Raw genomic sequence first — 26,050 nt, 5'->3', positions numbered from 1 at the left:
TTCTTTAACTGTGTGCATTATCATCTTAGAATATGGCAGTGCTTGACGGCAATATGTTAACCACAGTAAGAACTTTAGCATTGAGGATGTCGAGACATTCATTCGCACTAGTCCAGCTGATGATGTGAACAAGGAGGGTAGTTGGCTACCCTGATATAACAGCCGAAATCATGAAGAATCCTCTCCCCCGCTTAACTGTAGTATGCAGACGGCCCCGATCGTAAGTTTATTTTGGGATTCTCCATTCGTGAACTCGGCCCTTGAAGTCATCCTTCGAACGTGAGCTTGATGGAACGTATTACTCAAGTGAGTATTGAATTCTGCCATCATTTTGGCTGCGTTAGTTTTTTTATTAACTGATCGAAATCCTTTCTAATGCTCGCCTGTCTTTGCCAACTTTTGGTTTCGACCGCCGACTATTCCTTTTGCACCGATGATGTTTTATCACATTTTGTGTCGGCTGTTATTACATACTCGCAAAGATTTGGCCATCGCAGAGCAAAGCGAATAACAATCTGATATACAACCTGCAAGACTTGGCACGTAAACAAGGCAAGGCATACGCGTCGCATTACATGCACGGACGCCAGTGTTGCCAACAAACGAAAGGATGATATTGCATTGCATAGTGTTCGCACATCGCAGAACAAAGCGCACAGTAAATTGCGACTTAAAAGACTTGACGCGGAAACTGTGCAACACCATCTTCCATATGAATGGACTTTTTAATATTGACAATCTTTGGCAAATTTTCACTCTGCCGATCAATTTTATTTCTTAAAACTCCTTTATATACGTCGGGCAAAATTCACCATAGGTTTTTAATACTAAAAACTTGATGCAGTTGTGGCGAAACCGTTTACTTATATTTAACAAAAAAAAAAAAAAAAAAAAAAAAAAAAAAAAAAAAGTTGTTAAAGTCAACTTTTCAATCCCTTCCAATGTGTAAATAAAATAAACAAAAAAAAAAAAAGATTTACTGGTATATGAAGAACAACACGTAGAGATTCATTAAATATAAAAATCGAATAAATTTTTCAAAGTTAGTTATTTTCTCGGCTAAGAGCTTTCTTGCATTGTTGCAACACATATCCGCGTCATTCACACCTTATTATTACGTTGTATAAAGTCTACCTGTATGTAGTTGTTGCACATGTTGTTGCAAAAAGTTTGGATAAATAAACATCAAGAAGAACAATAGAAACCGCGACAATCTTATGAAAAATAGGCAGAGTAATATAGGACGACGAGGCTTGTAAATAAACACGTGCTTTTTCAGTTTCTGTCTCTCTTTCGCTCTCTCTTTTTTTTCGCACTATATCTCAATCCATACATACCACCCTCAAGAGGAGTATATTTTATATAAAATCTATACAAATCTACGTGTGCGTAATCTATTTGTAGAAAATTGTGCTACAATATGTACATAAGTAAATGTAGGTACAAATGTGCAAGCATACATACACTGTAAACTTTTAACAAACAACTCTTTACAGAATATTAAGTATGCTTGACTAGAATATGAATGGTGCTGAAGAAGTAAGCAAAAAAAAAAAAAAAAAATGAGGTTAAAAGTCTTTTCTTTTTTTAAATATATAATAATAAAAATAAAAAAAATAAATAAATAAATAAAAAAAATATGAAACAAAAACAAAACCATGTATACGTACGTATATAGGACAAACAAACACATTTGAAAAGTGTAAAAATTGCAAATTTTGCAAAATTCTCTACGGCTTGTCATACGATATCTTCACTAAACTATAATATATGTTTATATGAGGGAGGATTCACATAATTTTGCTTACTGTTTCTTAACGTCAAGTACGGATACCAGAATATCATCCCAATCATTGTATTAAATGGTCTCTAAAAAATGTCGAGCTTCTCAAGGCTCCTTTATAGGCTCGAAGAAAAAAAAGTAAGAAATATTTCCATCATCTCTATTTCTGATTTATTAATAGCGATCGTGTGATAGTAGATCGACTGCGATAATTTTTTGAATTTTTTTTTGCTCGCTAGTAAACTTCAGGCAGCGAGAAGCACGGAAGCACAAGAAGCATGTTTAATAGAAATGCGATAATATTTCTCTATTTTTTGTTCTGTGGACAATCGCGTCCATTTGGAAACTTTCAAGACAACACATATACCGATAATAGGCAGTTGCGATTAAATCAACTCCCGAATTATACCGCGACCATGAAACGGATCGAATACTTTATAAGCACGTATATGGATTAAGAAATTTCAATAGTTTCATTTAAAAATCAAGGACAATCGATTCGTTTCAAGTTTGGCAACGAGCTAACCGCTTCGGCTTCTCCGATTAAATCACGAATTGCTCGACACTTGGCTATTGTTTTTTAGAAGAAAGAGTTTTTAGAGGAAAAAAACCCTTAAAGCCATCATTTGCATTATTAATGTGTGTATGTCATACCGTCTTTTGATTTACTTTTAAAATTACGCTTTCTGATTACATATCAGAAAAATGTTGATCACATGCAGAATTTGTATACTTATATCGGAATAAATTTAAAATCGTTATCAATTGTTCAAAGCAAATGCATAAGAATTGTGAAAATTCGCCATCAAATTGTCTCATTTTCTTCTTTTTATCCCTTACACCACTGATAGTACACATGCGATATTCAATTTGTGCATATGTATGTACTTGTCGAACTTCCGATCGAATCGAATAATTTTTTCGATGATTGGCAAAAAAAATTGCGATTTTCAAGACTTGTCGCAAAAATCGCTGACTAATAGCGTTTGGGTCTCCTACATCGATGCAAAAATGATGTAAATAAAGCAAGTAAAAACACTAGCCATCGCTGTATATGATGGGAGATCTAAAAAAATAGTTTCATAAGGTGCGAATTTCTTATGGTCAATTTTTATGTCAAACTGCTATTTGGGAACCAATTTCACTTATAAAGTAATAATAATTCGATTTTTTTTGGGACGTAAGGATTTATATTTTTCATTAGAACTTCTATACGGGGTGGGATACAAAAAGTAGACTTATGTGACCCAAATTCGATAAGGTTAATTTCTGTGTCAAATTACTATTGCGAACTAACTCTTTTACTTGGAATTATTGAAGATCAGACCTAATATGGATTATATAGGAGAGGGTTCAAAGAATTCCCCCATCCGAATCAAAATTATCATACAGTTTCGAATGCCGAAATGCTTACTGACTTACTGCTTAGCCACTTTTGTCAAAAAGTTTTGAAAATTCCCATTGTCTCCATATAACGGCTGTTGAAAATAGGACGTTATGTGAGCATTTTCAACAGCCTTGAGTACTTGAATCAAAACGCGTCACTATACCAAATTTCATCAAATTTCATCAAATGTCCAAAATTGCGACCTGTAGGTTGAATAAAACATACATGGATACCCAAGCGTAGATCGATTCAGAAAATGGTTCTGAACCGATCTGTACAATAAAGGATGGGTATAACTTAAGCTCTCCTGGCTGTTGCGCACGTCCGCATAAACTTACCTGTGCCATCAGCAGTTAGTGCACAGTATAACAGATGTATGGATAGACAGATATAAGAAAAACAACAAGCATCAAAAAGTTTCAGACACATGTTTAGACGCAAATTTTATTTCACATAACAAAGGAATAATGATGGCAGCTTAGAAAACAAAAGCAAATTTTATTCAATCTTGCACTATCGCTGCTATCAAGTAAACAACCTTTTGCTTTTAACTAGAACGAACTCGTCATCTTTATCGTTTTAGTTTTAATGGAGGTTTGATTTCGTTTTCATAATGAATGAATCTACATTTTTTTTTTTTTTTACTTTCAATAACTTTGTATTTACGATTGTGTCCCTTGCAATGTGTTATAAAATGAAAAACCAAATTTTTAAAGAGATACAGGAATCGATTGTCAGACATTTGCTTATTAATTACTTACAACTTATTCATTATTAATTAACCCTTTCCGCTCCTATGTCAACAATGTGCCGATATCGTATTTCTCATATCAACTTTTGTATTATTCGAACTTATTAATTGTTTTTTTTTTTTTTTTTTTTTTTTCAAACACTAAATATATCGTGTTCTGCAATAATGCCATTTTTTTTTTTTATTGAGCCCACTTGTTATGCCTTTTTTGCAAAATGATAATAAGGACCTAATGATAGATAGAAAAGAAATTATGATTACAAAGGGTTAAAGATGTTTTCGCTAGTAGTCATTACATTTACCGGAGGGCTCGATGGAAGCACTACTCATAGCCGTCGCCACTACAAGCCAGCATTTGACACAACTACCGAAGGAAACGGGCAAACTCTTGTGTGAACAACGTCGATTATACCACATTCCAGATCAATCCAGACCATCAATATGTTTCTTGAGTAGATTTCACAATATCTACAGGTAAGGGTTGTTGCTATGCTACAGAAACCGATTATCATATTTTATTGCATAACGCGGTCGTTTTTCGCCTGAATTATCTCAGTGCTTGTTGGAAACGTGAACTGGCTGCGGTTTAATTCAATTGAAATAACCCATAATATAACACATTCAAATAACCGTCCAAGGTGAAGCGCGATATATTCGCAATTTGCTGTTGATGACTTGTCTTGCAAACAGCATATCCAATTTTCATTGTCCGTCACAATTCTTGGCTTTCACTTTCTTCCGAATGAAATAGAAAAAATCACGTTTCCAGCAGATGGCGTCTCTTTCATGCATAACTCGATGCATTTAAAACTCAAAACATTCGTGTTGTTGACATTTCAGCGATATAGGTTACCCTGTAATGTAATGCCTGGAAAAAGTACTATATTGTATAGTGTCTAATGCGATATATATAGTTCTGGTTGGACCCAGTCTTCAAACTACTTGAAAATTAATTTAGTTGGAGCAATGCTTGAATCCAAGTCTAGGAGACTAAAAGACAAATATTTTCTTTTTTTTTTGCTACCTTCGATATGAAAAATTGTACTGAATACAATCTTGACTTAATGTAAAAGAAATCACGGCCTTGATGTACCTGAATAAATGAAATAAGATCCAGTTGCTTTCATATTTTCCTTTATAGAAGACGAGACGTATATAAATTATTGTCCGACCTATTCAACGCAACAGTAGCAACGAAGAAAATTTGCAATGTTTATGGCGATTTATTGAAGGTCAACAAGTATCACCGTCGATTCAGAACGTCTGCTGTTTAGTGACAATGGCCTGTCTCTCTAACAGTCCTTGAAGTCAAGGATCAGTTGAATTTGATAATGACACACACATATATCGTGGAATACAGTGTGGAATAAAAAGTTTCATCGCTCTATGCCAAATTTTGTGAACTTAAGCGCATTCCGAAAACCGACGGCAAGCAATTGGACGCATCAATGCAATCAAATCGAGTCAATGTTTTACATTGCATACATCATACATCATGCATGCTTGGTACGCCTGTGTATTATAAGCGTATCCTCCCTGCCACCAACTTTTCTCCTTTCTTAAAGGAACTAATCATCAATCGAAAAATCTTTATTACTGGATATATACTTACAGACCGCTACTAGCTTTGATAAGCGAAATATCAAGTTCTAACACATAATGCCAGCTATTTAATTATAAATATTTTATAAAAAATTCATTTCACACATGTATCTCTAAATTTATTTCAATTGATATACTTTATCTCCCTCTAATATGGGGCAAGGAGCAAGAATTTTTCGTCTATTATTTAAAACGTGAAATTTGAACTTCAAGTAATAGAATCACGAGTCGAAAAATGCACACTATTTATAAAATCTGAAAAGATTTTATAATCGCGTATAGATTCATCGGTTTGTCTATCTGTTGATTTGCCGTTATGTCGATCTGTGAATTTGTATCTGTGGGTTTATCCCCAATCTTCTATTAGTAAGATTATCACTTATTGAATCAGTCGGTTCGTCGATCGGTTGTCGTATTATTGATCAATCGCGATTCGTCGATTTTGCTTTTGTATCAATCGAACAGCCTAACAACATCACTCTGTCTGATCTCACAATCTATATGTGTTTTCTGCAAACAAAGTTATGTCTAATAAACACACTCTGCTCTGTCTAATAAATAATGCACTCTACACTGTGCACGTTATTATTATTAAAAGACAAACAAATCGATTTGATTTTTTGTTAATAAACAAATTTAAAGTTTATTTCATTCTGTTTATATTAATAGGCGTTATGTCGCTTTTTAATATACATACATAATTCACGAATATCTTATTAGAAATACTTTGCAAAAGAATTGATCTTAAAGATATTTCTATATAGGATGCTACGATAGATTCCAAAATAGACTACTTTTCCTCATTTAGCGACGCTGAGCTTTTTAACATAAATTATGCTTAATTTATGCTTTTGTTTACCGCGATTCGCCAATTAAGTATCGTGACCCCGTGTGAACCTTTTCGGAGCTCTGTTAAGTCAATACGAAAACGTTTGCTCAAATTTATTTATTTTCATCCTCTTTTTTTTTTCTTAATCATTGTCATTTTTCAAGAGCACATTGTCTCGCTTTTAATGACCGAATATATAAAAGTGGTTATGATTAATACCAGAACTACCGAGTAAAACATTCTTTCGTTCTTTTTTGTTTTCGACTTTCGAAAAATTGGCCACAAAAAAGTCGTGTAAAGTTAGAAAATTTTGTTGTGACCTTGACTAGTATAAAAAGACTTTTAAATATCTACCTGTAAGAATCGAAAATTATAAGACCACCACAAGATTAGCTTTGTAATGAAAAATTTCAAGTTGTCGTCAACAAGTGTGCCACGTGGATCTCCAACAAACGGAGATATATAGTAGAATATAGCAATTCGATTCCGATCTTACGGTAAATCTGAATATCAGAAATCTGCTTTTTCTCCACAAGCATATCCGGATCCGAACACGAGGTTATTTGCATGACAGAATTCAGTTCGCGAAATCTGAATGGATAATGAATTTAATTCTGCCTGAGACCACAAGTACTTAACATCATCGACGACATTCTTCGTTAACGTTACAAAGCTATGGAGCTATGGAAATGATTACTAGCCCGAGTAGTTTTAAAGTATCTGATATAAAAGCTTTTTATAAAGTATAAATCACGTCGTCGTTGTCTTGTCTTTATTTCTTACATCGTACGTACGTACGTACAACCGGCACTGGCGAATCAATTGTTAGTTACAGTAATGACTATTAATTGACGTGCGATTGAATTGTCATTAATAAATATTACGAATTAAACTAAGCCATATTTCGGATAAACTGCTACTCAGTTATTCATTAAGACCGCCTTCTCGTTCGATGCAAAGCGGCGCCCATCCCCCATGTTTACTGCTGCAAAATTATAGTTTCGTATCTTCATTTTTACGGCTGCGGCAATTTCACAGTAAAAGCGGATCAGAATTGATCCCTTCTGATAAAAATTGGTCCACGCAAACGTCGGTAGCTTAAGTGTTAAAATTTGATATATAAATGTAAAAATGCATTTTAAAATAACATAAATGTGAAAAAAATCATTTATTTTCAGGATTGTTTTATGTGAAAACAAGGAAGCCGAACAAGGCCGATCATTAGATACTCCACGCCAATACGCCACCTAACACAGTTATTCACTCGTTTTGGTAATAATATACCAAATATTACACATACGTCATCATATGGCGTGATCATAAAAAACGGAAAACTAGACTTACTTTCCATCTGCGGCCTTGCTTTTCACGACAATCCTTTTATATGTGGGTATCTAAAAAATAGACCTACACCTGATCCACATTCCCTATCGACAATTTTTTGGCTAAATTGCTACGATGGACCAATTTCAAACATAAATTTTTGAAAATGAAATCTTTGTGGGGAATCGTACATGGAGTGGTGCCTAAGAAATAGACCCATGTGGTTCAAATTTACCCCCCACTTAATTTCTATGTCATAAACAAACTTTCTTCTTCATAAAATATGAACAACTAGGCATTTTTGGCGTACAGGCGTTTACATTTTCTCAAAATCCTAATCCTAAGCGGTGGTAGCCAAAAAATAGACCCACGTCCCTCAAATTCGGTAAGATTGATTTCTTTGTCAATTTACTATTATGAAGTAATTCACACCATTAAATATTGAAAATTAGATGCATCTCCTACAAAGATTCAGAATTCTGATAAGAATGATTCGGTATGAAAGGTATAAAAAGGGGGTGTTCAAAAAATTGCTGCTGACGAAAAAAATAGTTCGCGCCAATTTGAAATGTCTAAATATTTTTTTATTACTCGTTATTTTATTATTATTACTCAGCAACTTTTGTCGAGAAATTCTTCACATTACATTTTTCCAATTAGGGCGAACGGTATGGGGAGTGGTCGAAAAAGTGGACCGATAGAAAATGATTCTGAATTGACGGGTATAATAAAAGGTAGGCCTATCTTAAGCCCGTCTGAGTATTACATACATTCGCACAAACTTAATATATCCTGTACCACAAGGGCTCTATGAATACCGTTATAAAAAGAAAGAAAAATAAGTGTGTAGTGTAGTTCGCGCCTGGACAGTATTTATTCTGCCAGTAATTTGTTTGCTTTAGTTTTTATAATTTATTATATTTGCTTAATGTTTACTAAACATCAAATTTCATAACTTTTTTATCTGCAGTGTGGTGGAATTCATTTAATTTATTATCCTTAAGCGATTGCTAAAATCGAAGATCAGATCTTCAAATTTTATCTGTTCTTTCTTATCAGATTAAAAACAAAAAAAAAAAAAAAAAAAAATACCTAACATATCTCTAAAAATTGAAGCTAAACTTCAGACGGAGTAAACGATAAACGGGTATCGTAATATGACTTATTTGACTTATTTGGCACAGTTTGCGATTGAAGCGTTCTTTTGATCGGCTTAGCACTTTGATTGCATTGTGCATATCTTCAAAAATTTTTTTAAATATTTCTTTATATGTAGTAGAGTAGTACACACTTTGCGGATTACTCCTGCTGCTGTTGATAACATTCGCCCTTGATCGTATTCTATAGATCCTAAAAGCGCTCCTTCGTTACATTGCATTAATATTAACTATCATTACCTTACAGGTATGAAGATCCGGTTTCGTTGTTAATATCGGACGGACGGACAATAATCATTCTTTTTACGCTTGGGTTTATCAAATTAGACCCTATTACCTTTAAGGTGTTTAGAATAGCATTTCAAAAACGCTAAGCACCTTTAACTAGTTAACCGTATATTATAAATGCAAACATCATGATTCGTCCATCCGTCCTTGCCGGATTTCTTCATAAAATTTTATCATTATGAATGTGCATTTGCCATAATAATGTATTTTAGAAAACATTTTTATCATTTTACCAAGTCATTCCATTACAACCTAATTTCATATTACACATACCCTGTGTTTGCCGAATACGCGAGTACATCGCCAAAGAAGCCGACCGACCTAGTTAACTGATTAATTCATGTCTCGTCGCCTTTCCCATTACTAATCATTTATAAAAGCAACATTCATTTTCTTTGATCAAGCGTTTCTTGCATCGTTACAATTTTTGAATAACCTTAAGGGGTAATTCCATAGCAGCGGCCAAGAAAAAAGAGCGATTACATTTGACAATTTTTTAAGGACATAACTAAAGTTAATAGAATGATAAAATTCGTAAAGGTTACTTACTAAGCGCGCATACACTGAAGAAGGAAAAAATAAATTATTTTGGAAAAATATTAAAAAACCGTCAACAACGTAATTACTCTCGCGTAACATCTCTATGATACGTAACTGATCCAAATTTGAACTACCAAAAAAAAAAAAAATTTAACCTAAACACCTACAGTGCCAAATATAAGAAATATGTTGGGGTTTCAAGAGTATTGAGTTTTGCGCGATTGACACGATATATGAATGAAAAAGTTTAATTATTGAAAAGAAAAAAAAAAAAGAACAATCTATTATTATATAAAGTAATAAAGAATTTTTAAAGGAACTTATCGAAAATCACCTCCAAATTTCAGTACTATTACATTACTTATTTTAATATTAGTTTAACGAATAAAAATATTCAAATGAAACAATAAAAATAGTCGCAGTCATGGTATATGCTGCTATGAAAAATTGTGTTTCGGTAAAAACGCGATTAAAATTTTGAAGCATACGTGTTTTCTTATAGGCTCGTGTTCGCATATGGCATGCGGAAGGATTTAAAATATACTCAGCTTTTATTATAGTGATTGTCTGTCCGTCCGTCCACATGTCCGTGTTGTTAAATTTAAGGGTTTCAATCTCAATTATGCAAACAGAAACGCGTTCAGTCTCAGAGTCTCCGAAGAACGAGAATGAGAATGAATATTTGAAAACGTTAGGGCATTTTTAATGTCCTTTTCTCTAATATAATGCAAGTAAGTAGATCACCTTGAGTCTCGGCCCACCTTTAAATACCCTACATCACTTTACAATTATTCATATAACTATTTTTAAGATAAGACGATATATGAATAGTAGTCGAGAAGGGCAGTTCCATCCGAGCCAGGCAGACGAACAAACGGACATCTTAAGGTAGATACCAAATTTGAAACTGATCAAGAATTTATATATTTTAAGGGCTTTTTGAAACTTAGTTTTGCGTCTTAAAAAGGTATTGAGGATCGCCCTTAGAATATACTTTTGAAATTTTTGTACATTTATCTGCTACAGCAGTATGAGAAATAATAAAAATATACAAATTTTTTATTACTTTTGCAAAGCAGAGTTGTTCTCAGTTTTCGGCGTATTGTGGGCCTCTCCTTCGACTGATTTGGCCTATTGCCAGTACCGATCTGCGTGCAAAAATTTCCAATGCTGCTCCCAAATTTGAAACCGATAGCTTCATTTTTACGCCTAGAAGGATGTTCACAACAGATACTACATAAATGAACAGACGGACATGCTTAATCAATTCAGAATTTAATACCAATTGAGTAAATATATACTATGTAATATGTTCAAAAGGTTCCCTCTTGGCGTTGCCAACGTTTCGATGAAATGAATATACCCATCATCCTTCGGTGGCTTCAGTGTCGATGAGAACAAAAAGAGAAGAGCAAAAATTTGTCTAAAATTTTTAGAGAAAAACGCAACAATAGTTATAAAAATTGCAGTAATCTTATGAGGATGAGAAGTGCAGAAGAAGATAACTTTAAGAAACTGTGAAATTTTTTAGATAACAGTTAGTCGGGGATAATAATCATTTCAATCAATCTACATTATATCTCCGCTCATAGTTAATGCAATTTTGTTGTAGTTTCCGAACGAACAGTTACAACAATCGCTATTCTTATTGCACACAAGTGCACAAATATACATGTCAAACGGCTTAATGGATAATTTCGATGATTTTGTTCTTTGAGGTTTTTAAGAAATGAAAATTGCTTAAGGGGATATCGATTGTTCGGACAGTGCGCAAATATGAAGGATAAAATCGTTCCCTCATTCCTTTTAATTAGCGAAATTAATTGTAATATACATAGTTAAATATTAATAAATGCAGTTATTGAATGCAGCGGTTTTTCCTTTTTGTTTTCGTTTTTTGCCCTTTAACACCTATCGATCAATTTCACTTGAAAACAAATACATGAGCATATTGAAATGAAAAAAGAAGGAGAAGTAGAAGAAGAAACCAGTAAAAACGATCACCTTTTATTCTGAACGTTTAAATATTTCGTGATGCACACATATACAAGCACATATTAACATCCGTTGATACAAACTTTTCTGATAAGCTTCCCTTATTGCTTGTTAACCCAATTCGTCTTTTTTTTTCTTTTTTTTTTTTTTTTAGTAATTTTTTTGTTGATCTGTGTAAAATGATTTCATTAACTGTACAAATGTGTTGTTGTGGGGGCAATGACTTGAATTAGCTTATTGTGCAGTTATTGTTACTGTTGTTTTTATTTTATTTTGCTGACGTCACATTAAAGTGAAATTCAAACAAAATTAAATCAGTAGAAATTGAAATCTACTCGTCTTTTAGGCATTACTGAATTTAAAGGCTTGAACTGATGGCCAAATGCCAATGTAATACCAACAGAACCATAATACTGAAAATGACATTAGTATAAGTTCCATATCTGTTTTTGATGCATTCCACTGCAATTTGAACAAAACAAACAAAAGAAAAACAAAAAAAAAAAAAAAAGAAGAAAAAAACTTGCAAACTATATATAAACATGGTTGAAGTCGTTCGGTCTTTGGATACGCGAGCATGATTTTATATACAATTTGTACGTTTGTAAGAATCAGAAAAGGAACTCGATTTTATGTGTATAAGAATAACAACATAGGTCAAACATCGCCGAGTAAGCTTTTATGGATTTTAGGATGCTGTTACGATCTTTTAATAAAATTCGTTTTTCAAGAACAATTAAAAAACGATTGATAAACTTCGATAAAGAGATTGTTGCATTTGAAAAGCGATTACGCTTACCAATTTTGACGAATTCTTGTGGTGTGCGACCTCCTGCAATTAGCCAACGTATCCACTCGATATTATCGGGATTATCGATAAGTGTGCTGGGATTGAATAATGTGTCCATGATGGAATTTAGATCAGGCGTGGGACCACCACGACAGCATTCTGCATTAATAAAAGCGGCAACTTCTTTACGGGTCCGCAAACTGGACGAAGATGTACCGAAGCAAAAACTAGGCTTAGCGCCGCCACTGCAGCTAGACGATGCACCGTCAACAGCAGCTTCCGAGCTGCTATCAACTGTTGTTTTGGTCGAACGGGACAAGTTACGATAAAAATTTAATTTTGTATTTGCGTTATTTAATCCGACGGAAATATTAGAACTACTTGTTGTAACACCTGCTGCACTTGTTAAACTTGTATAATCGAAAGAGCTACTGATTCCAGTTGACGTTGAAGCCATTGAAGAGCTACTAGCTAATGCATCATTATCGTTTCCCTCCCTACTGGTAACTGGCTCAAGTTCTCGCAACTCTAGGAGGCTTGAAGGTAAATCCACTGTTGTCCTAGAAGTCGGCTCACTAGACGCAGACTCACTGATGCTACCAATCGTCCTCATATCAGACACATCGCCGGCCGTGGCGCTTATTACATTATTTACGGTAGCTGAACTAATGGACAAGTTCGAGGGTGATGTTATAATTTCCACATCCGATTCAACCAATGATGCGGCAGTGGCCGCTGCCATAGCTACTTCTACTCCGGCGAGTAGATCGTCATCAAAATCATCAACATCGGTGTCATCATCATCGTCGTCGTTATTCATGTCGCTATTGGCTAAATTGTTTTCATCTTCATCCATTTCTGTAATTTTCTACTGTTTTGCTGTTGTAGCGATTTCGTTGTTTTCTTTTTTCCTTTTAAAAAAGTTGTTGTTTATGTTTTGTTGTCTGATTACTGATTATTGTTGTTACTCTTGCTCTCCTATTGCTGTTGCTGCTCTCTCAAGTGTGATCGTTGCGAATGTTGAAGGTGACGGACAACGTTGGCGTTAACGCCTTGTGCTATTGACAGCGCTCAGTATTTGTTCAATTCGAAGAACAAGTTTTTTTTGTTTTTTTTTTACCTTTGCTACTGCTATTTTCAATCAACTTTCAAAGCGGCCGATGAAAATTATCAAACACGCCAAACGTTCAAATGGGTAAAAAAGTCAATTAAATAAAAAAGAAGTACAATAGCCAAAGCGGCACACATGTACACAATATATGCTTTAGGCGTGTACTGATGGTCACTCGGACTGGCCAGCCTTGGCCATAAAATAACACCAAAGAAATTTACTTTGCTTCTTTGTACAAATTTTCGACTTTCTGCCAGTGAAATTATTATTGTGCGCTCTTTTTCAATTAACTTTATTAAAAATTTTCCTTTTTTTTTGCTTTTCTATATATATATATATATATATATATATATATATATATTTGTGACTTTAACTTCTATTAATTTTATGCTTTCTTTGAACTCAAAACGACTTCATCTATTTTTTTAATTAGAATTTCTTTTATGCTGTAGATTTTTCTTTCTAGTACAATCACAACTTTTTTGCACTTCTTCCTTTGCTTTTTGTTGTTAGCCGTACATTGCTCATTTACTCGCACACAAACACATATTCATGCTCATTCTCACAAAAATTGCTTTTTATTCTCCACTTATTCCAAATTTAGTTAAACGATTTTTTTTCTGCTTGTATTATCACGTTTCTTTTTATGCATGCATATATACGTTTTTTTCTTCTTTTTGCGATTTAGAAGCAGTATTATTATTCTATTGACTGATTTGATGCAAGTTAAACTGAAAAATAATTTGATTAGATTTAATTTTGCGTTAAAATTGTTCAAAATTGCAACGCATTTCAGTGAAATTCCACAAACGAATAAGAGAAAACGACGGACGACAAGACAGAAAAAAAAAGAGAAGTATGAAATGTCATTCGTACGTCGGCCTTGTGCAGTGTCGCAAATTTAACGCAGTATATTCGTTTCAACACAATATTTATGCAATATGTTTTGTGAAAAAGTAAAATTTTATGAAACTTATGCCATATTGTTTTGAAAGAAATCTTCTCAAGAGCAAGAAGAAAAGCCAATAAAATCACCGAAATCGAAAGGATGTCGAAAGCATTTTATATCAATATATTCCATTATATATATATATATACTTTTCGACCTTTTGCATCTGTCATAATTTAGAAAATGATAGAATCCTGAATAACTATTGTAGTCCATTATCTACGTCAAATTTTGAATATTAACTAGCAAAAGGACTAATTAATTAATTTAATTAATTTATTAAAATGATCTAGTCTTTAAAATAGTTAATACTCATCGGTCGTTAATGAAATCCTTAGACAACGTCAACGAATTACATTTTCTAACTTGAATAGCTCTTTTCTCAGAGTTTTCGGATTGTCCAATATAAGCAAAAGTAATTATGTAGTCAATTAGAACATATACACACCGTAAGCATGCAACGCTGTATGAAAATAACAACAAAGTAATTTTGACATTTTTTGTGTTTCTGTCCGTTTCACCTGTAATTTTTTTTTTTTTTTTTTTTTTTTTGATCCTTCGGTATTTTTTCAATTACATATTTTTTGATTGTAACTCTCGTTATTGCTTTTTACCGAGTGTTAGATTTTAATGTCTGATGTTTGGGGCATAAATTCCTTGTTCTCTTTTATGGTTTCACATCATTTTCTTGTTATCGTAAGATTTCATTGAAACTATTAGTTTTTAGATATAATTACGACAGATAGAGCCGATGATTAGATAAGTTGAATTTTTTGCGCCGACCCCATTCAAAGCACTTCCATTTTAATTTTAATATGAGCCGCTCAACAAAAATTAATGCAAATAAAATTTTTCTTTACAATTCAGGTGTTTTATAAAATTACTTTCTTTATGGAAAAATTGTTGTCACCGAAAAGTATTACCAAGTCTGGATAAAATGTATGCTTTCAGGAATGTGATTACCTTTTTTCCGTGAACAACGACTCTGCTAAAAAATCACCATTTTTGTAAAGCTTTTTGTGTGTGATTGTGTCGTAGCTTTAGCTACTTTCGTCTTGTGTGGTTGTATATCGTTGTGAAATTACTAATATGTAGGATTGTTGTTGCAAAATACTGATATCATGTGTGCTGGGTGTTGCAAATTCCATTTTTGTTTACATTTGTCCTGCACGTGCTATTGTTTACATTTCAAAAGCAAGACCGTGTGTATTTTGTTGTTGCATTTCTTAGAATTGTTGCCACTTCTTTTATTTGTCATAATTTTTTTTATATATATCAACTGTTAATATTATTACTATTATTATTATATATATTACTAATTTTTAAAATCGATACTAACGAAAATAAAATAAATTCGCTCTTTGGATATATTTGAAATTAATTAAAATTAAATTGTTTACAATAGGGAATTTACTCCGTATGATAAACAATTTCTTTTAAAAAACACAGCTATGTAGAGGGGTAATAACACAATTCAATTTATATTACTTTTTTTTTCTAAGCTAAAAAATCCTAAAAAATTCGAAAACTCAATCAAATATTATCAAAGGTAATAAAATCAGTTTCGATGAACTGCAAGAAAATTGTATTCATTTAGAAATCAAAATTTGCAAGATTTTGATAAATTCAACGATGTCCTAGACAAAAGCCATTATTGCGAGAGTTCGCATTTCAATGCTAAACGAATTTCCAGTCGCTCTAAGGCTACTGATTCAATTGAATTGCTTGCATGTAAAGTCCGGAAAGGCTTACTATAGTATCAATGGACAAAATTCAATCTAAACTGAGAAAGTTACTTGCATAGTTCTTCCCACTCATATTCTTGATGGCTACGTGAATCGAAGGGTAACTAACAATTCTCTTTGCATATTTGCTACAGGCCAATGTGAATGCAAAGACTCTGATTACGTATTCTCTGGAGAATAAATAATCAATATGCATGTGCATGTAATGAGTGTCTGTTAGCAAGCCAGACATGAAATCTGTATGTATGCATGTTGTATGTTGTGTGTCTGAACACATATTTATTTATGTGATATGTATAAAATATGGACGTTCCAAACATAGTTTAGATAATGACAATCAAAATATTTAGTTTGTTATATTGTTATTGTATGTTGAAATTGTAGCTTTAAATTATTTACGCGTTTAACTAATAAAGATTTGCCGTTTGGTTACTCAACTGCTTTGTGTCTCAGTTGTTTTTCTTCGTCGGTTGACTACTGTTGACATAACGTTCAAAAACCTGGCGTGTTGATGTAAATAAACTGCTATAAACTGGGATCCTTTAGAATTGGAGTTTATAGCCAGCTTCGTATTTATATTAAGTCGAGGAAGCTGTAATCGGAAATATTATATGCGCTTTGCAAAAGGAATATCGCGTTTTAATTTTTGATAGTGCACTTCCGAACGAATTGAATAGTAAAATATATATTATACATTCGTATATAATATAAAATTAAAAATTCAATTTATTTTTATATATTTTGTAGCAAAACCTGGTTTGGTTTTATTTTAACATTAGCATAAAGTTTTTATTAAAAGCACTTCAAAATGTTCACAATGTTCTTTTACACATTTAAAACTACAACAAATTTTTGACCTTAGAAAAATAACTTATCTAAAATCGTTAGGTACCTGGCAAGACTTGATATCCACTTTGAAAGTGCGAGACCATAAAGCCACCTAATGATAATAAAATAGATAATAGATCATCTATTGTAATGCGTTAATGAGGCGAGTGTTTAGTAAACTTACATCATAATCCATAATATTATCACAAAAGCATAGGTCCAATAGTTGAAGTTTAGCACACTTTTGTAAAATGCTTAAGTAAAAAATTTATAAATAAATAAAATGAACAATATTTTCAATTAAATATATATTCATCCAAACTTACTCAATATATCTTTCTTTGGATATGCCTAAAACACCCATTAAATCTAATTGTTCCAAATTTGGACACAAATTCGCTATATACTCTAGGTCACGATCTGTTAATCCTCGAACAGCTGCCAAAAATAATTTTTTCAATTTTGTACACTGAGTAAGAAATTCTCTTAAGCTGTCCCCCAAAGAAGCTTCACGCAAACTGTGACGGAGAACGAAGAAAGAGGGAAATTAATTAAGCAAAAACGAAAGATCAACAGAAAATATTTACCACCAGCCAAAATCAATTTCTTCTAAATTATGACAATTCGATAGAACCAACAATCCTTGGGCTGATAAAAAATGAGCTTTCCACATATCCAAGGAGATCAACTGTTTATTATACTTGGCTATGTGCTGGGCCACATCATCCATATTAACGGCTACACTGCAAAATGCTGAAAGTGCATATAGCGTAATTAAATATAATGTAATATAATGGGGATACGTATGTTATACGCATATTATTATATTATGTTTACCCAGATTTAAATGTTTTAATTTTGGATTATTCTCCAACATGGTTAACAACAAATCGGATTCGATAACGGTTTGAAACAGATCTAAACGCTCGAGATTTTTTAAATTTGCTAAACAAGAAAAATTCAACAACGGCGGACTAGGAGAACAATTACGTAACGATAATTCTACAATACGACAAGGAGATATTATTATTATTATTAGTTTTTCATAGATAAATTCTATAAATTGATATAAAAATTGTTACCTTTTAGATTATCACAGACTATGCCCAACGTATCGATGCAACTGGCATTTAAGAATTTAGTAGAATTCAATCGCAAATGTGTTAAAGAATCGCCTCGTTGTTGTATGAATCTTTGGAATAATAGAAGAGGCAGTAAGAACAATTAATTAATTATACACTTTTTAAAAGGCTGGTCATGCGTACTTTTTAAATTCGGTTGGTGATATGGTTTGAACAGTACAGCCGCACCAGGACATATCTAATTTTTTTAATATCGTTGCTCTTTTGGCCAAAGTAGACAATAATTCGGTACTGGCTAAATGCCAATAAGGTTTCAAATTCAATTCACTATACAAGAGAGGATGTGTAGACACATCATAGAGGAATCGCGATACTGCTCCTACACGGAATAAAGATTTCAAATCCAGATAGCTAAAAATTTTTAGCATTATCTCGAACTGTAAAGACCAAGTTATTCATGTAATCAATATATATACATAAAAGAAAAAAATATGAAAACCACGGATAAAGTTACCGGCATATTTTTCAAACCGATTTTTGAAATTTTCATTTCATCAGTGTTGGATGATTGCAGCTGCTGTTGTTGTTGGCGTTGCATGGATTGTATTTGCACATCAGACAACACCGAGATAAATTTATCCAGATCATGCATTAAGAAATGCTGCAAACGATTTTGATAGTTATCCCTGCAGATCGGACGAAATTTCATATTTTGTAATTTACATAAAATTGAACCTAAAGTTAAAACTTCTTTTTATGCATTAAAAAAAAAAGGGGATTCAAATGCGTTAACAAATACCTTTTCTTTGCCTTTCATAGTAATCAAGTAGATGTTGCATATTGCGTGTATTGAATTTTTTACCGCTTAATAATACCGCATCGATTTCAGTATAGTAATGAAGTCGTTGATGATTGAACTCCAGTCTTATCGTCCTGAAAGCAGTTTACTGTTAGTCATAAAAGCAATAATTTAACACTTTTGCGCTTACTTTGTGGGTAATTGTATTCGCTTAAGTGGTGGTGTAAAACGTCGGGCACGAGATGGGCTATATATAGGTTTAGTGTAAAATTCCTTATCTTCCCATAAACAAATCCATGTCTTAGCTATGGTATACGCCCACACGCGTATTACAGCGCCAGGATTGTAGGTCTCAAAAATTGCTATTTCATCAGGTATAATGTAGTCCTCAAAATAAAGTACTGATAGAGCGATACAATGAAATTAAGTAAGTAAAAAAAATTGCATACGGCCGTGGCCGAATCTTATATCCATCATCTTATCTTAAAAAAAAAATAGGAACTCTTGGGAAGGCCTGGCCATGCACAGGTACTGCGGTATCACTTATAGAATATATTTTGGATATTTTTTAATTATTGTGTCTGCTGTAGTTTAGGAGTAATAAGCAGAAAGCAAAGTTATTCTCAAAGTGATGTGTTATGTTGTTGGTGTGTCGGACAGATTGGAATGTATAAACCAATGTACGCAGGGTCTCTGAAGCTTGCTACTGGATCTTGCATATGGTATGACAGTAAAAATAACATCCGACTGTAGGTACAGAAATAATCTTAGAATTAGTGTGTTATTGCATCATTTTGTCCAGTTGCGCAGCTCAAAGATACATATATATATTTATACACATTGTATGTATCATAATCTGGTAGGATATTGCTGGAAATATTTTAAGTGTTTTAGCTATCGTGAGCATACGTGTAAGGCAATATACGCTACGAATAGGAATTCAAGTTTTGCAATCGGCACTCTTTGGACAAGCGAAGATGCAGAGTTCAGTTTTTTTAGAGATTTGGAACAATTTCGATGGTGGATAGGAGAAAAATGCTCAAATTTATTGAAAATGTGTATTAACCTATAAAATCTTCTGCTGGTATTTCTGATACATTTTGAGGTTGTATTTCTTTAAGACGTGACGGAGCTCTATCCCACCAAGCACCGTAAGTACGCTAATATGTAAAAAACTTTGTTAAATTTGTAAAATCTCCTTTTTTATTATTAGATTTACCATAGCAAATGTTTGCGGGAAATCCCCATATTCCGGATATTTTGACGGACGCCCCGTAATATTTGGCGCCGTATATGATATACTTAGATCTATACCATATTGTGAACTGAAGTCTAATACACTGTGAGCATATTGCTCTATACGATAGTCGGCGTGACAAAATCTCTCAACATCAATCATAGTGCCTTCCGATCCTGAAACTAAGTAATCATCCGAATCTTGGGATGTGCTTTCAAGGCCGAAGTGTTTCCCTTTAAAATCGATTACACTGTCGACAGCCACCGACTCATTGTTTGCCGTTTTGCTGTCATCTTCTGAATTAGTGGCCGACGATTGAGACATATTTAACAAATCCCGTTTATTGCAGATTTTTTGTATACGCCGGCTCAATGTTAGTAACTGATCGGGTGTGTATCCGAATCCAAACCAGCCCTGTGTTCGTATAGCTGGAGAGGATTGGGATGGTTGCCACAATTGCAGACCAAACACAATTTTGACAATTCCTTCAACACGCACAAAAACATATGAAGTGTCAGTCTTCTTCTCGGCGGCTGCTGGTACTGATAAGTTTCTTTATCTCCACCAATATACCGAACGAATGTTTCTTGCGACACTGTTTTTGATGCTTTTATAATCAAAGAAAACATGCAATGTCCTTGAAGTTTACACTTCTTTTAAAGTCAAGGTCGCAAAGAATTGTTGTCACTCTTGCCAATTTACTTGTTTTTGTAGTTTACTCATCAGTGGTTTGTGGGGACCCTTTACTTTCCCTATATCGCTACGTATATATATTATATATACGTATATTTCATATACTAAGTATTCTCTCTCTTTTTTTCTTTTACCGCACGTGAAACTAAATTAATTTTCTGCTAATCCAATTTTCTTTATTATACTTTTCTCTGTACGTCTTTTTTACGACAACTCGATTTTTGAAGTGGTTAAGTGCACTAATTTTTGTTTGCTTATCAATTTGCATGCAATTGGGAACAATTTTTCTAACGAGCTCTAAGCATTTGATTTATTTAATTTCATTTATATAAATGTTTTAATTTTTTATTTTCAAATCAGTTGAACAGGTCCACTTTTACAAAGTAAATTTTTTCTGTGTTCAGGAAAAAACTCTTGTTTTGACTTTTTGTTTTTGTTTTTTGCGTCGTTAGTGTTGCCAAGAGTAACTGTATGGTTCGATATTCTTAATGGCGTTGCCACACTCTTATTATTTACATCGTACTTCATACATATATATGATCAGGAGCTGTATTTCTTGAATACAAAGAAATCCTAATATCGATAGCGAAACCGCCGTGCAAGAGTAATTCTATGGAAAATTACGTCAATTTTATATAGCTGTGTGTAGAAGCAATAATGCCAATAATAAATAAAAAGCATATTTTATTATTAAAGAAAGAGTAAAGGAAAAAAGGAAATGTGTTGTAGAAGTGCAAAAAATTCATGAAAACCAAACTCCAAGAAGATGGAGAAAAAATTGACTAATCATATAGGAAGATACCAGAAAAAACACCCAAATAATTATATTAGGAATTGGTTTTTTTTTTCATTGTTTTTGCCGCACTCTATGCGATATTTGTTTTACAGATGCGATTCTAAACAGGTTTGAATCAGTTCTATAAGGAATTGCTTCAATCTTTTATCATCTCTACAAAGCATCGCCGCTACTCTGTATACCAGGGTAAGTGATGGTAAGTTTTTTTTTGCGAATAAAAACGATCGCCTAAATAGTAAACGAAGCGCACTTGTTATTATGAAAGAACGACAAGGAAAAAAAAAGGATAGAAAAAAATCATGGATAGAAAGCTACACCAAAATTCAGAAATATTTGGCTTACTTACAAAGTATTAAAATAAAAAAAAATATATTCATATTAGCAAACTTATTTAACAAATTTAGGTTTTAGATTTATGCTCTCCCGATCGTTATTTACTTGAAAGGTATGAAGCGGTTATGTCGTCGTCCGACATTTGCACTCGGTGGTTTAAAGTACTGAAAGAGTCTTATAGCTAAGGAATTCGGACTTAGTTTTAAAAAAATAAATAAAAAGACTGGAAAGAACAAAAGCTGCCCTTCATTAATAGCGTATCGCATAAAGGCGTTATACGCAGTCGATGGCTTAACGAAGGTAATAAAGGTGAAGAAGGTATAGAACTGCCCGCCAAAGATGGTTGACTAGGCATTAAGTCTGAAAAAGCTTTTACGAGCCTTACGAGTCATTGTCATTAGTACGGCCCAATGCAAATTACCTTAGTCCATTTCTGTGTATGTGATGGTTTAATCAAATGAACAAATTTTTAGGCAAGTCTGTTTTGAACGGTTTCTTGTTTTGTGGTTTGACAAACTAAAACATCGTAAGGCGGGTAATTCCATTCGCTTCTTGCTGTCCCTCGCGGTCCATATTTTAGCACTGGTTACAAACAAGTTGAGAATGCTCAAACTTTTTCAAATTAACCTGTCGAAATGCAACAATAAAATAAGAATTTAAATAATATTGCAAAATGCAATAACAAAGTCACGGTCAGCTTCGACCGCTATCGAAATGCAACAACAAAATAGTGTATATATAAAAATTTAATAAAATCTGGATACAAGATTTGTAACATACTTTTTGGAGCCGATTGAAAACAGAGTTAAATTCAGAAATTTAAAAAAAATTAATTATTTTGCGAAAAATTTAGGAAACTAAAAAATGAAAAAAGTTAATTTTCTTTCTATTGCAGTGTACTTATATATATATATATATACCTTTTCTATACAGCAGAGTAAGCAATCCGATTCAAATGAAATTTGATTGGATAGATCCTAAAACTATTCATCATTTTTGAAATTTTCAGGTCATCACCTCAAATGAGTGCAATCTAGCAAAAAACAACAAAAAAAAAAAGAAGAAGTTGAGTCAGCATGAGAATTTTAAGGGTGTAATTTGTCACCCGACCTTACATTTTTGACTCCTCTTTTTTTGACTGGCTATATCTAATATACGCCTATGCTATGGAAAAGGGTCTACTGTTTTGCAAGGAGAAGGTTTCTATTCTGTTAAATTAGTTGCTATTGAGTTTTCAAAATTGTTTTGAACTCGCAGCTGTTGTGAGGGTTCTTACAAGCGAATCACAAAAATGCGAAAGCGATATTAGAAAATTTTCGCTAAATTTGATCGTTTTTGCGCAAATTTCTCGTGAACTTAAGGATTCTAATAAGAAATGACTGCTGACACGAATATACGATATGTCATACGTATTTTTGGTGAAAAAAAAATTTTCAGATAATGATTGTCCGATGAGTGTTACAATGTAAACAGCATCCTTAATACACGGAACAATAATATGAATGGAAATTCTCTCAAAGAACATTATCAAACGCGTTGTTTAGGTAGGTTGCATGTGAGGTGTGAGTATAAAGTTCTATCACTTAAAGAGATTGAAATTGATGCACAACAAGTGTGAAGATGAAAAACTATAAAAAGATATAAAACAATGTATATATATATATATATATATATATATATATATAGATGCATATATAATAGCATAATGTTTTGTAGGCATCAGTGCATGACATGGAAACTCAAGAAAATTATACACAATATTAAGCCGTTAATGTTATTGAAAAGTAAGGCTAAAAAAAAAAAAAAAGAAAAAAAATCTTGTAAAATGCAAGTTAGTGAGCAGAAGCAATTATTAAACTAACTCTTGCAATTAACTCATACACCACACATGATTGACACTCTACACTGGAAATTCTTGCAAAAAGATAGTGAGAAGTCTACCTAAAAATATAATGTCATGGACGTATGGGACAAAGAAGAAAATGTTTTTAGTTTTTTCTTTTTCGTTTCTTTTTCTTTACTTTTGATAACATTGAATGATATTTAGAAAGTTTATAAGTTAAACAATTTGCATTGATATCGTAGCAGTTGTAATTGCCTGGTTGTATTTGCCTAGTCCCGCGGTATTTAGTTTCTTTTATAAGTAGAAATTGTTATAACAATCAACAGAAGATTTATATGTAGCCACCCAACGAATATATATACATAAGTATATGTATACGTATATGTAGATATGTACGCAGATGTGCTAAGCTCTATACTTTTTAGTTTTTACTTTTAAACTGTTATAGAATTTCTTTTATTACTTTTCTTAGTTTTTGATTTCATATCAACTGCAAGTAAAATTGCGCGATGCATTTTTTTGCATTCGCTTCAAAAAATTTTAGTAGAATAAAGCATTTGTTAATTATTAATAAAATGGCCAAGAATATAATTGAAATAATGTGATAAACACATACACGCGCACATAATATAAAATACAAGACATGAAATTTGTCAAGCATTTGTAACGAATTAAAAAATTAATTGTCACTCGTACATTTCCCAATTTATTTGTAATCGACTTTTCCATAGGCTTGTGATCGAGCAGCATATACAATATATTTACCGAAGAGAGTAATCGATTATCGACCTTATGACAAAATTAAGCTGTAAGGCATTTACCCACATAGCATGTTAGGTTTATGTTAATTGTAATAAAAAAAAAAAAAAAAAAAAAAGCAAAAAACAAATACATTGTAGTTATCGAAAGCGTCGATCTATGCCGTGTATGAATTTCTTACTTGTTTTTCTTCTTTTCCATACAGGAAGTAATAGAATTATTTTATAATTAGTATTTATCATCACATGGCATATAATATGCATTATATTTTAATAGCAACAACACATAAAGAAATTGTAGCAAAAAAAAAAGAAGAAAATTCAATTTCTATTCAGAAATTGATATGTACATAGATAATAATAAGTGAGAAGATCATAGAGATCGTGTTAGTGAGAAAATCAAGAGGTGTTACTGTTACATTTTGTAAAACAGTTTCAATTAATGATATATGAGAGACGTGATCGTTGGATACCTTTAAGAAGTTTCAGGATAGTTTTCTGTTTTCTACCCGGAACAAGTAAAGAAAACCTGCAAAAAAAAAAACGGATAAATACTTTACATTACAGTTCTACTCCGAGTCGATACATTACCGACCATTCATTTGTTCGTCTCAACGAAATCTTAAAATTCGATCTTTTTACTTAAAGTGTTTGCAAGTATTGAGTCTACAAATACTTGATCACCTGTTTAATTCCTAATGTTTGTGAGAGCTTTTGCATACTTTCGTCGTAGATGCTGAACAAGTTCAGATGCCTGTTGCTGCATTTTTAAAGGGTAAAAATTACAAATAAAAACCATTAGCGACACGGTAGTTGTAGTTGCACCACCACCAGCATGAAATTATCATCGATATGACAATTTTGTACGCATTTCTTGTGGGTAAGCCAGCCTCGCTTAATGCCGAAGTAAAAGTAGATCTAAGGCGCCTGCAGTAAATTTTGCAATGAAAATTTTCATCTTCAACGAGAAAGCTTCGGGTCTGTGCATTGCAATCATTTCGTGATCATCAGGGTGATCTCTGAACTGATTTCGTAAAGAAACCTAGTAACAGACTCTGTTCATGCGTATAATTAAAACATTTAAATTATATCACAGTATTCAATAAGTCTCCGATCTAACTACAATGCGGCATAATATTCATTATTGATCCCTTGTCCGTTTCTGAGATAGTCGACCTCTATTGTAGCATATGCATTCCAAAATATGGGTGCCATTGCTTTTTCTGACGATTTTTGATTTTTTGGTTGCTTTGGTCGACTCTCGCCGGCTGCTGTCCGCTCGGCTGAAAACCCTTCTCATTTCGCTTAAACATCATCTTCGACACCTTGTTGTTTTCGATCAAAAGCAGTCAAACGCTGCAGCCACTTCGAGCAGATCTTCCCCATGGATAAATGTTGATGCCAAATTAGGGTATCAGCTATCTCAAGCAA

General features: G+C 33.0%; 2 protein-coding genes across 4 annotated transcripts in view; both read right to left on the bottom strand.

Moving 5' to 3' along the window:
- LOC119637501 (E3 ubiquitin-protein ligase Ubr3) overlaps positions 1–14,237 on the bottom strand; it is a 38,789-nt gene extending 24,552 nt beyond the window's left edge. For both annotated transcript variants that reach the window (XM_038033544.1, XM_038033545.1), the window contains exon 1: positions 12,455–14,237. In XM_038033544.1, coding sequence (XP_037889472.1) covers positions 12,455–13,301 — 847 coding nt within the window. In that variant the 5' untranslated portion in view covers positions 13,302–14,237. The remainder of the gene's footprint in view (positions 1–12,454) is intronic.
- A 2,845-nt stretch (positions 14,238–17,082) lies between these two features.
- LOC119637343 (F-box/LRR-repeat protein 4) lies at positions 17,083–21,312 on the bottom strand. 2 transcript variants are annotated; one of them, XM_038033314.1, is made up of 12 exons: positions 20,179–21,312; positions 20,026–20,119; positions 19,150–19,360; positions 18,960–19,093; positions 18,675–18,907; positions 18,344–18,597; positions 18,161–18,270; positions 17,916–18,080; positions 17,666–17,831; positions 17,405–17,596; positions 17,263–17,332; positions 17,083–17,190 (listed from the first exon to the last, which is right to left on the bottom strand). In XM_038033314.1, the coding sequence occupies exons 1-12, from the start codon at positions 20,518–20,520 to the stop codon at positions 17,122–17,124; spliced, it is 2,040 nt and encodes a 679-aa protein (XP_037889242.1). In that variant the 5' UTR covers positions 20,521–21,312; the 3' UTR covers positions 17,083–17,121. The 2 variants fall into 2 exon arrangements, with proteins under 2 accessions (XP_037889242.1, XP_037889243.1); XM_038033315.1 differs by having other exon boundaries at positions 18,675–18,895.
- Positions 21,313–26,050: the final 4,738 nt, after the last annotated feature.

Source organism: Glossina fuscipes, unplaced genomic scaffold, assembly GCF_014805625.2.
Source record: "Glossina fuscipes isolate IAEA_lab_2018 unplaced genomic scaffold, Yale_Gfus_2 59, whole genome shotgun sequence".
Classification (NCBI taxonomy): Eukaryota; Metazoa; Arthropoda; class Insecta; order Diptera; family Glossinidae; genus Glossina; species Glossina fuscipes.
The sequence above is the reverse complement of the archived record's forward strand: the minus strand, read 5'-3'. Positions and strand labels throughout refer to the sequence as shown.

Coding starts and splice junctions, on each gene's coding strand:
- LOC119637343 (XM_038033314.1), bottom strand. CDS start 20,520: ATGTCTCAATCGTCGGCCACTAATTCAGAAGATGACAGCAAAACGGCA. Junction 17,597..17,665: donor GAAATTGATTTTGGCTGGTG/GTAAATATTTTC, acceptor TCTCCGTCACAG/TTTGCGTGAAGCTTCTTTGG. Junction 17,333..17,404: donor TCCAAAGAAAGATATATTGA/GTAAGTTTGGAT, acceptor TTTTTACTTAAG/CATTTTACAAAAGTGTGCTA.